Raw genomic sequence first — 11,619 nt, forward strand, 5'->3', positions numbered from 1 at the left:
AGGGTTTGGTGGGGTTTAAGTGGCTTCACAACACATCCTGTTGCCATTCTTTTATCAAAACCTGGAGAGCTCCAACAGTGTCATTTCAGTGTCCACAGGGTGGCAGTACCTGACGTTCCTCGCGAGCAGAACCAGCCTTTTTGTCCCTCAAAGTTGCAGTTTCAGCATAGGAGAGCCATTGCTGGATGTGTGGAGCCTGGAACAGACACTTTCATCTTTCCTCACAGAATGATATCTTCAGGCACATCACAAGCATTCCCAGTAAATTGTTTGCTTCTGCTGCTTTGGGAGTGGAACAAGCTAGTCTGACTGTTAGTAATTTCTGGAAAGTGTGTTGGGATACTAAGCAGCTTAAAAGGTTTTCAAGTGGAATGAAATACTAAGGCACCAGCTCTCTCTGAGCAAGAGAACCCAATGACTTGTATAACCAAGGCTCTGCTCTTACACAATTTCACAGTGGATGTTGCTGGGAGTGAAGCAGGGGAGACACTTGAAGAAATGGGTATGTATTTCTTAACAACTGCTCCTATCATACAGTGTGTTGCATAAATTACCAATTGACTTCTGCTGCTTTATAACGAGGAACATCTTCCCATGAGTACTTGTAGATTCTGACACTTTTAACTATAAATGTTTCCTCAGCTCTGCGTGTCACCAAATTACTGGCAGGAAGGCTGGTCACAAGGCTGGAAACAATTAGAGAAGTCCTGCATCTGGATCAAATAGACTTTGTGAAAGGAAACTTAGTAGCAGAAAATGTGTAAAGTTTACAAACTCTGCCCAATAGTAAGTTTTAGCTACTGCCAGAGTAAGACTCAGAAGACACACAAAATTAATTGAAAGAGTTAATACTGCTTCAATAACTACAGCAAAGTGACTGGAAGCAATTTCCATAAAGAAATACCCTTTTTTTTGTTTGTAAATAACTTCGTTCTCCTGGTCTCTTGTGTTCCAAAGCTGGGGAGAAGAGTTTTCTTCAAACCCTCGTTTAAAACTGTCACATATAAATCTTTGATGTATGTTTAAAACAACCCTGAGAGCTATCCTAGTACTAGAAAACAGCAAATGTGGGAAACATTTAATGCCAGCTATTTGGTAAGTACAAAAGCTTTGTCCTTTGATAGAAAGACAGATAGTCAGTAGTCACTTGACATCAGCAATGAAGTATGTCCTTCCTGGAATGGCAGTTTTTCAGATTAAAAGTCGCTTCATCTTGAGTTCTTGATTCTTTTAAGTACATAAGAAACAAACTGGGTATGAAACAAGGGATGTACTTACTCTGAACCTCAGTTATTTATTTAGCAAGTTATTGTCAAAAGCTCCCTTGTTTCTGTAGCTTTTTCCTTGAGATATTTTTCCTTGTGTTGAAGAGGGCGATAGAAGGAAAAATATTATCAATTACCTCTTTTTTGATTTCTGTGTTATGCAGTGGATGTACCTCAAAGAAAACTACCCCCAGGTTGAGTGCCTGTGCCATTTGGACTCTTTCAGGCACTGTGGTTTACAAGGAGATCTTCTCTGTTGCTGCAGTCTACTTAGCATAGGTCCTGGAGTAAAGTATCCATATCTTCCCATCTAGCACCACAAAAATTAAGTACTGCTGAGCTGGAGAAGCATCTTTCAGGAAAGATGGAGCAGATGGTAGACCTTTGTGAACCTGAGGGAGGGCAATGCCATGGACAGCTACAGAATTCTGTTCTGAAAAATCCAGCTGTATCAAATATATTAAAATGAGGTAACAGCTGTAGTGATTAGTTGAGCATTGAAACAAAGGTGAAATTCTGAGTGCTTTGTTAGCCTCTGAGTTTTTCTTAGGTGGCTGGCTGACTGTGCAACCAGCGAGTTCTGTGCGTAGCTGTCACAGGTGAAACCCTTCCCTGAGCGATGTCATGACAGTAAAATACTACTGAGGCCTCCAGTGTTACTTCCCTTCTTAAAGTTTTGATTTTTTTTTTTCCTTAACTATGTGCCAAATTTCTCTTGTTCTCACCAAAGCTGTTTGGAATCTGTCACAGATTCACACTGCTTCACTTGCACTATACTGTTTGTACTCAGTTTTGGCATTTAAAATGAACCAGAAATGTGCAGCCAACAGTTCGACTTCTGCGGTGGAACCAAAGTCTCAGTTTGCAGGTTGCTTGTATTGTGCACCTAAGAAAAGTTTCCTCACCTAAAATGTTGTGTTTTCTCTTAACTTGTACCACTTGTTTCTAGTCTACAGTTACAAACCTCGAGGTACTTAGACATTGATCTTGGATATGTGGCAATCATAGAATCACAGAATGGTAGGGGTTGGAAGGGACCTCTAGAGATCATCTAGTCCAGCCTCCCTGCAAAAACAGCTCCCCCTACATCAGCTGTTTTGCCACATGATAGCTTTCTAGAATGGTATAAATGCAGAATTTAAGGGTGTGAATCTCTGATGTGTGTTCCAGATTACGTGTTTTGTATTGAGACACAAGTGATAACATAAACCAGATACATGGACACAGACAGTAGGCATGTCATGGGATAAGTATTTTACCCTAGCTACACATCTTCAAAACATAGTGCTTGTCAGGATTTTTGTGTCTCACCTGGCTTACATTACAGAAACATCTTTTAGCAGGTTATTACTGCACCTGCAGTTACAAGGACTCTGTCTCTTAAGCTAATCTTTTCCACCTGGCTCTGGCATTAGTACATTGTAGACAGTCAGCTGTGCAACAGGGGCCTTTGTCTTGTCCATGACAATTTCTTCCAGCTGCAGAACTTTGCTAAAGGTAATGTATTCCAAAGTTTACTTTACAAAGGTTTACTGCTGTGGTGCAGTTAATGCTAACACTGGAACATCCAGCTGCCTGCAGCCTCTTCAACAGATTGGGCACAAGGGCAGAATAAACTGGCTGTGATGATGTGTGTATCTGGATTAGTGTTACTCGTTCAAATAGTAAATGTTTGGTATGTGTGTAACAAAGTGGATTACAGAGCTGTAGGTGAATGCACATATTGAGTTCATCTTCTTTATGAAACATGTTCTCATCATCTTCCCCTCCCCACGGAGCCTGGTTTATCCTGTGCGATAAGGACCCCTGCTGTGCCATAATCCTCCAGCCACTGGATCCCTTCTCCGAAAACAGTTTTCTGGGTTAGTCTTGAAGTAGTTCTAAAGGACAATGTGAGCCTGGGGGGCTGGTTGAGGACAAAGCAGTGGGAGACGCTACCTTTGTGTCGGGAACACAATTCACAACCCCAACTGCCGAGAGAAAGGGTATCTGGTCCTAGGCCGGGCTCCTTGGGCTTTGCTCACCTCTAATTATAAGGGTAGGGTGATGTAAAGAAGGGTTTTGACAGAGCAAGCAACTTTTACAACCTGCTCCTTTCACCTCGGGCACCCTCCTCCCTCGAGGAGGCTGTGAGGTGGTAATAAAACGCGTTACAGCTGCCTGGGCGAGCGTACGCTGAGCCAACCCTCCTCTGTTTTAGGCTGGGGCTGCGTTGCTGCTGGCTGCAGGGAGCCGGGTGGGTGAGGGAGGGTTCCCCTGGGGGCTGTGTGTGTGTGGTTGGGGTGGCGGCCGGGCCGCAGGCTCCCTGCCCCCCGTCCGCCGCCTGGGGGCGCCTCGCGGGGCGGCCGTTGTTGAGCGCGCGCCGCGCCCCGCCCCGCGCCCGTTGACTTTCAAACGGCGCGGCCGTTGGTCGCCTCGCGCATGCGCGCGAGGGGCGGCGCGCGCCCGGCCGACTGAGGGCGGCGGCGGGCTCGGGCTCGGGCTCGGCGTGCGGAGCCGGGGAGCGGCGGCGGGGCTCCGCCGGGGTGCGGCCGGGGCGGCGGCGGACCGAGCGCCCAGGTGGGTCACGGCGTGCGCAGCGGGGCGGCCCGTGTCCCCCGCGAGCTCCAGTTGTGCACTCGCGCGGGGACGTGTTTTTGTAAGGGCTTGACCCGGCGTCGGAAATCGCAGGGCCTTCGGAGGGGAGAAAGCAACAGAGCAGAGCTGGGAGTGACCGCTCTCCCCTTCACCTCTCCCAGCCAGCCTTCTCCAGCCCTCGCTGCTGCGAGGGGACCCGCTGCCAGCCGCAGAGACATCCCTGTCCTCGGGCCGTGCTCAGGTGTCACACACCTGGCCCCTTCCTTCACCAGCTCCAAGCACGCTTCCGTCTCCGTAACCTTAGCAAGCCTGGGGTGTGCGTGGTGATCCCTTTCTCTGGTTGTGGGCTGTCAGCAGCAGGTAACAGCGTTCTTTTCCTTCTCGCTCTGCTGCAGAGAGGGAAATGACAAGTCAGTGCTCAGGACTTGAAGCTTTGGCAGAGTTTAAGAGGTGAGAGGTGGAGAGCAAGTTTCAGCAATGGAATATGAGTGTGGAAACAGTGTATTTATGGTTTTAGAAGATGTAACTAGTGTAAGCTTGTTGTAGTAGTAGATAAGGGGCCAGCTTGATGGGGAAAGGAGACAGACTTCTCAACTGTGTTCATCTGCTTTCAAGTCATTTTAAAAAATGGTGTAAAAGTCCAGGATAGGGATGTAGTTATTACAGTGGTAAGAATAGAGACTCGGGGCACAACATCCCTAGTTGAGAATTGCTGTGACTAGGGCATGGCATGTTTTTGGTGAGGGGTAAAGCAGCTGGAATAAAAAGCTTTAAGGCTTAGCTGCAGGTTTGGATTTCTGGTGCCAGGCGTGCCATTAGACCCAGAAAGCCTGCCAGCTGTGTAGTAGGTTCCCTTCCTTCTGATGTGCCAACAAATACTAGAGCCTTCTGGTTTCTTTTAAAAGTCCTGTCACTCTTTACCACCAAGGTGACATATAAGTGGAAAATACTGTTTGTAATGTCATTTAACCTGTTAGTTTTACACAACATAAACTTGAGCTTCTCTGCTAGTGCTACAGGAGGGCTTTGTGGACCACTGTGGGACATGGAAATGTATTTCTAACATGGGTTTAGTTTAAGAGCAGGGAAATAGCTTCACAGAGGTTAGCGTGCCCATTGTCCAAATCACACAGTTTGTGTTGTGTTCAGGTTATACATATTCACTAGATTTCCAAGAACTCTTCCTTACCGTGGCTGCTGGTTGGCCTTGGTGCTCACTCACGGTCTTGTAAGTCTTTTAGGACGAGTTTGTACAACTGTGTGCCTTGAGCTGGTGTGCAACCTTGGTTTTGTTCCTGTTATCTTTAAGAATAGACTTCAGTTGTCTTGTTTATTACTTGCTTATCTTCAAACTCCCTTCTTCCTTCCAAAGGCGGTAACTTTCAACCCTGTCTGCGTATTCCAAAGGAAGAGCAGGAGTCTAGCAGCCTGTGACACCTGGTTCAGGCTGTCACAACTGTTAGGGGATGCCAAATGTACCTTTACTCCCCCAGAGCAGAATGGTGTGTATCAGCGTCTGGCAGCTGACTTTGGCTAGAAAGCAGTCAATTACTTACCTACCTAAACACTGACGTGTGCGGCATTGTTTCTAAATGAAATGTCTTGCATAATTAGCTGAGTGAGCAGGGCCCTGACTGCTGGATGAGCAAGGCTGTGGTGTCAACAATTACACTGCTTTGATCTGCTTAACTGCAAGCTTTGGCAGATGAAGTGTAGCACAGGTATGCTGTAATACGTGCGCTCACCTTGCCTGCAGTATCACTCCTTAGAAGAGGGTAAAATCACAGTCTTGTATTGCTGGAAGACTTCTGAAACTCACCCTGTTGCTGGCACAGTCATGCTTTTGAATTTTTGAAGTAGTTTGTATTTGCTTAGACTGGGTGACTCATAAGAATTCTGTATGTACACACACACATGTATTTGCCGCCACAGTTGTTGAGAGCATTTAAGGAAAAGTATCTGCTCTGGGCAGGAAAGCATGTACCAGCTTCCTGCTGCTGTTATTTCTTTTCATGGAAAGCTTTTATTGCTCTCTCTCTTTGCTGAATTCTGTGATGTCTCCCCTGTTTTTATTTCACTTGGGTTCCCATTTCCTCCGTTTCTGATGGCCAGTTACTGATTTGTGTCCAGTGTTGCTCACACATAGGCTTTTCCACACTGTGGCCAGTACAGGATGAAACTAAGTTTGGGGATTTTTACCTCTTGCTTCCCTGGTACAACTCTGAAGCTGTTCAGAACAAATTAAACATATCTCCTGTGGGAAATCTCAAAAAATGGTTTATCTAGACAGTTGAGCAGATTTGTTGTTCAGCTTCCTTTCATTACTGACACATTTCTGTAGTTTCAGAGGCTGGAACACCGCTTAACAATATGAAGTGGTTAATAAAGGCCCGTGGCTCCCCAGGAAAAAGAGAAATGCCTTGTGGTCTTTCAGTAAGGACAGTGTAGGTTTAGGGTCAGCAGTGTGATGTCTTCTGGTGAATGTTTGTGGTACTTGGTATAAATTCTCTTTAACTAGGGGAATACAGCAGTTGGTAATGAATGCTAACACACTTATCACTCTCCTTTTAAAGGGCAATTCTTAAGAATTCTGTCTGTCTTGAGTAAGTTTTCTTCTAGCTGTTGTCAAAGTCTCTCTAAAGAGTTCAGATGAGAAAATAGCATTTTGTATTAATTAGCTGAAACAGTGACCTGGAGTGTATTGGATTAGATTTTTAAAATTGTTTTAAATGCTGCATTAATCAAAATGTGTTTTCAATATAAAGATGATTCAACAAGTACAAATACCTCCTTGAATTGAACTGGGTGTTTTGGGTGAGGATGTGGCAGTTAGAGCTTTCTGAATTCTTGTTCTTCACTCTGGCTTTACAAGGCAAAAGAGCCTGTTCAGACCTGCAGGCCGAGCACTTTCACTTCGGGATGTCCAGGCTCTGGGCAGCTTATTTCTGTGCAGCCAGCAGGTTTCTCTGCTCAGAGGGATTTAACTCTTGCAGAGCCAGGGCTGAGCATTTGGCTTCTGAACTGCACCCCTCTTGTAGGAACAACGCTGCTTAGTTATTGTGAATTGTTTATTAGTTAGTGATGGATTTACTCCTCAGTGGTTTTCGTGGCTTTTCCAAGAAGACTATGAATAACAGTTCAGTTATTTCGAAGTGGGTTCACTTCAAATTCATCAAACTGTGTTAATCTTGATGTCAATGGGAAATGCTGAGAGATCATTGCAAAGATATGTTACTGCATTGAGAAATGAAGGCAGCCCATCTGAAGAAAACAGGCACCTGGAGCACATCTGGTGGGCAGTTGCCTTCCTGAGCAAGTCCCACAACGTGTGGGCAGCTGCCTCAGCCCAGCCACGTATTGGCATCCTCACATCTAGAGTTAGATCCTACGTTGAGAGTCTTTGATAGTAAATGCTTGGATAGTTTCTTTTTGCAGTGTAGCAAAGTCTACAAGAGTTGGCTAGAACTGATGGAGGGGACAGCAAAATGTGACACAATGATAAGGACAGTTGGTGCTCATTTCTCCATTTTCTTGTAACAATGAAAAACAAGTCTAGTATGAAAACTGGCAGTAAAAAAAATGTCTGTACTCATTGTTCAGTTCTTATGCTGAAAGTGAAATTGCCATCATTCTTATGTTATTTGGAAACTCGAGTTCTAACTTTTATCACTCTCTTCTACTTTTATTCACTCTCTTTTCGCACTGTGAAAAATGCCACAGCAGAGTGCTCCTTTTCCTGGCTTAGTCAGGCAGGAGTTGCATGTGGGTGAATTTGCTAAAATCCTCAATCCACTGCTCACTTTCATTCCTTTTTCTCTTGTCCTTTGTTTTTTTCCCCCCTAGCAGGGAACTGCCAGTGCAGGTTACTGGCTGTTACTTGTCACGTTGAGGTACCTGTGTTCATAAAATGAATTAAAATGAGTTGATTGTAAAGAAAGAGAGTAAACTCTGTTTTCCTCCATAGGAGATGCATCACTTGGAGGAGGAGTTAACGTGTTCCATCTGCTATGGCATATTCGAAGACCCCCGTGTCCTGCCTTGTTCCCACACATTCTGCAGGAACTGTCTGGAGGGCGTTATTCAGCTGTCCAGCAACTTCTCCATTTGGAGACCCCTGAGGGTCCCTCTGAAGTGTCCCAACTGCAGGAGTATCGTGGAAATTCCTGCTGCTGGTACCGAATCGTTGCCTGTCAACTTTGCGTTGAAAGCTATTATTGAGAAATACCAACAGGAGGATCACTCTGACGTGGCGACCTGCAGTGAACACTACCGGCAGCCGCTGAACGTTTACTGTCTGCTGGACAGAAAGCTGGTCTGTGGCCACTGCCTCACCATAGGCAAGCACAACGGTCACCCCATAGATGACCTTCAAAGTGCCTACAGGAAAGAAAAGGAGACTTCTGGAAGAATTCTCGAGCAGCTCACAGATAAACACTGGACTGACGTGTGTCTGCTGATTGAGAAGCTGCAAGAGCAGAAGTCCCAGTGCGAAAGTGTCGTTCGGGATGACAAAAAAGTGGTGGTACAGTATTTTAAGAAACTTAGCGATACCTTGGAGCACAAAAAACAAGCTCTGCTGACTGCGCTGGATGAGATCAACACACGCATCGGGGAGGAGTACGAGCCTCTCATCGAGAAGCTGAAAAGAATCAGGGAAGAACAACTGGAGTTAATGTCACTGAACAAATCGATTCAAACTGAGGAGTCCCCGCTCGTTTTCCTTGAGAAAGTGGATGATATGCATCAGCGTATAAAAGCTTTGAAAGAGAAGCAGCTGCCGGATGTGAAACCCGTGGAGATTTATCCGAGGATTGGGCATCTACTGAAAGATGTGTGGTCTAGAACTGAGGTGGGACAGATCAACAAGGTCCTCACACCAAAAATAAAACTGATTCCGAAAAGGAAGTTATGCAGCAAGGGCAGGGGAAAGGAGGGCAGGGAGTCCAACGAGCTGCTGCCGGCCGTGAGCCCGCTGGCAGTCCTGCTGCTGCTGGTGCTAGCAGCGGTGACTCTGCTCTCCTTCCATCAGCCCGTGTCGGTGCTGCTGGAAGCTGCTCCCGCCTGCGTGTCAGATTTTGTGCTGCTCACTTACCAAGATCTCCATGCCCATGTGCAGCACATGGGGGATGTGCTGTGCCGTGTGTTTGATTTACTGGGCGAGTTTTTAGGGAGAATCGTTTCTCTTGGTCCATTTCAATGATTAGAAGCTAGCGTAGGTATCCGCAGCATTTTAAAGTTTCTACTTAAAAGCTAGATTGTTAAAGCTCTTGTGTTTTCCTTTCTGTTCCCATATCCTCCCTTTTTCTGTGTCTGATAGGATTCCTCTTGGCTAACTCCTAGTGAACCGAGCAGGTTTGTGGGGAGAGGGCTTCCTCTGCTCACGCAAGCTGGCAGGTTGGTGTTGGTTTCACTCAGGAGCAGTGTCTGTGTAAGGAAGCTCTCAGCTACTCACAGACAGTAAGTGGGGTTTTGTTTGTGAGCATTCCTTAACCACCTACTAGCCTTCTTTTTTGTTTTTAACAGAGTTTAAAATTATTTTTAGGTAAAAGCACAAGATGAAAGGTTAAAGAACCACCTCAGGCTGCAGGCTGGCAGGTGCTGCTGGGGCTGGGTGTGTGTTCCTGCCTCTCTATATGTGTCTGACCCAATGCCCCTCCACTCCCTGGCCCTGGGGTTTGCTTGGTTTATTCCTGGTTCCTGGTGGATGACGTGGTTTCAGCTTATTTATTTCCTTTTAAGCTGTTTCTGATACCTTTGTGTCTTCCAAAGGGTCTCCTCTGCAGAGGAGTGTCTGCAGGAGCTGTGATGGCATAGTGTGTGGCTGTGCCAGTGCTTGTGGTGGGGGTGGGTGAGGCTGGCTGGAACAAGCCCTGACTTAAGCTAAACCATTTAATATGTACCAAATATACGTAGGGACTGGAGTAAGTAGCAAAACTCCCACTGAAGTCAATGAATACACAGTTATTTCACCTTTTCAGCACAAATCCCAGAGCCCTTTACCTTGACACAGAGGAATCGGGGCAGCATTTCATTCTGCACTCACATGGTCACTAGTGCTGTTCCCTCCTCCTGATGAGGTGCTGCAGTCTAACCCTGCTCAGGACTGACATCCCCAGTGGAAGCCATTCATGGCCTCCAGTGGTGGACAGGCTGATCCCTGCAAGGACTGGGAGAGCCAGCAGCAGAGTGCTGCTGAGCTTACAGGTCACCACACCACCAAAATTCCATGTTTGCCAGGTCTCCTTGGGCTTGAAACAGTGCTCCAGCACAGCAGCGTTCCTTGGCTGCTGTACATGTTTGGGTAACAGAAGTTGAAATAATGATGAAATTCTGAGGCTGACCTGCAGGAACTTGGTATTTCAGGCCCTTGTGCAAACCAGAACCCACCTGTTGGGCTCCAGCAAAGGGCCAGTGGCTGCTCGGCCACAGGGAGAGCAAGGTCAGGCCTCAGGAGCCTCACCTAGAACCTAAATAAAGATCCCAGGAACCGTGTTGGCCCGCTGTGGCCTCTGTGAGGATAAAGCAGCCTCCAGCTGAGCTCTGTAGCTGGCTGGGTGATTGCTGGGGTCTGGGGAGGCTGGGGCTGGCAGTGCCCGGGGAGATGAGTGCTTGCTAGAGGTTCTTCTGCTCTCTGTAGTCTTTCAGAGTTACAAAGGCAATTCTATGAATGCACTGGTCAGGTTTGGAAATGTTGATCCCTGGGAACTGTGTAAATGCTGTTGTATTAATTTCCCAGTGAAACTGGGAATTTGGTTTTGGCTGAAGCCCTGCTAGAAGGCTGTCACTGGCATCTGAGTCTCTCCAGGCCTGGTGCTGTCATGTGTGTCAGTGTCTGTCCCTGACCACGTCAGGCTTCTTTTTTGACTGACTTACCTTCCTGTCTTTGCTTTTCTTGACTTCTAAAAACTACAGAGTTTATAATGCGATTTTATTTTTCAAGACTACAGGGATTTATAAAACGCCTTTGCCCACACTGAACTGTTTAGCAGTTGTACTTCTGCTCTGCTGTATCCTTTTGATAAATTTGCATACAAATAAAATATATTCTTTGCAGTAGGACTGGCAACCCCCTGATTTCTGGGCTGCACAGAGCCTTCCCTCTGGCTGCAGCCCCCTCCCACAGGCTCTGCCACGTCCTGCGCCACCTTTCTCTTCCACGTGCCCTGTTGTTTTTTGCAGCATGACTCTAGATTCTGTGAACTGCCTGCCCCGAGGTGGGCTGATGTGGATGTGTGGCCTGTCATGGCCCCTTGTGCTGCTGTTTGTGTCTGATGCAGCGGGTGAGCGGTGGTGTGTGGCCCAGGGGGCTGCTGGAGCAGCGGGCACCTCATGGGGAGGCAGCCAGCAGCGCCTGGTGTCTCTGTAAGCCCTGACCTGGGGCACAGCTGAGAGCAGGCGCCTCAGCTCTGGGGCTGTGCTGGGTCCAGGCCCTGCACACCCTCTTCTGTGGAACTGGATGTGGTTTCAAGAAAATGGACTCTTTTTTACTGTGTTTTTGAGGCTTGAGGGGCTTGTACCCTGTCAAACCCGGGTGGTTCTTTTCTCATCTTTTACACTGTCCTCTTCAGAGATTTCATTTTAGAAGTGGAATGTCTTACTGCATGTAGCTTTTAAATGGTTTTTACTATTAATATTTTTAGAGGTGCAGTCTTGTCTGAAAAAGAGTTTAGTGAGAAAAGACTCTCCAGTGGTGGAAGAGACTAAACTCCAGGTGTCCAAGCAGCTGCCTGAGACCAGAGCAGGGTGCTGAGGCACCAAGGTGGCATCAGACAGCGTA

General features: G+C 46.8%; 1 protein-coding gene across 3 annotated transcripts; it reads left to right on the forward strand.

Annotated features, from left to right (window-relative positions):
• The first annotated feature begins 3,719 nt into the window (after positions 1 to 3,719).
• On the forward strand, positions 3,720 to 10,898 carry TRIM59 (tripartite motif containing 59). 3 transcript variants are annotated; one of them, XM_062006078.1, is made up of 2 exons: positions 3,720 to 3,824; positions 7,807 to 10,898. In XM_062006078.1, the coding sequence occupies exon 2, from the start codon at positions 7,810 to 7,812 to the stop codon at positions 9,040 to 9,042; it is 1,233 nt and encodes a 410-aa protein (XP_061862062.1). In that variant the 5' UTR covers positions 3,720 to 3,824; positions 7,807 to 7,809; the 3' UTR covers positions 9,043 to 10,898. The 3 variants fall into 3 exon arrangements, with proteins under 3 accessions (XP_061862062.1, XP_061862063.1, XP_061862064.1); XM_062006079.1 differs by lacking the exon at positions 3,720 to 3,824 and adding an exon at positions 3,905 to 4,202; XM_062006080.1 differs by lacking the exon at positions 3,720 to 3,824 and adding an exon at positions 4,205 to 4,292.
• The last annotated feature ends 721 nt before the right edge of the window (positions 10,899 to 11,619 follow it).

The sequence above is a fragment of the Colius striatus genome, chromosome 12 (assembly GCF_028858725.1).
Source record: "Colius striatus isolate bColStr4 chromosome 12, bColStr4.1.hap1, whole genome shotgun sequence".
Lineage (NCBI taxonomy): Eukaryota > Metazoa > Chordata > Aves > Coliiformes > Coliidae > Colius > Colius striatus.

What these genes read in the sequence shown, in the direction of transcription:
- TRIM59 (XM_062006078.1), top strand. Translation starts at nt 7,810, where the DNA reads ATGCATCACTTGGAGGAGGAGTTAACGTGTTCCATCTGCTATGGCATA.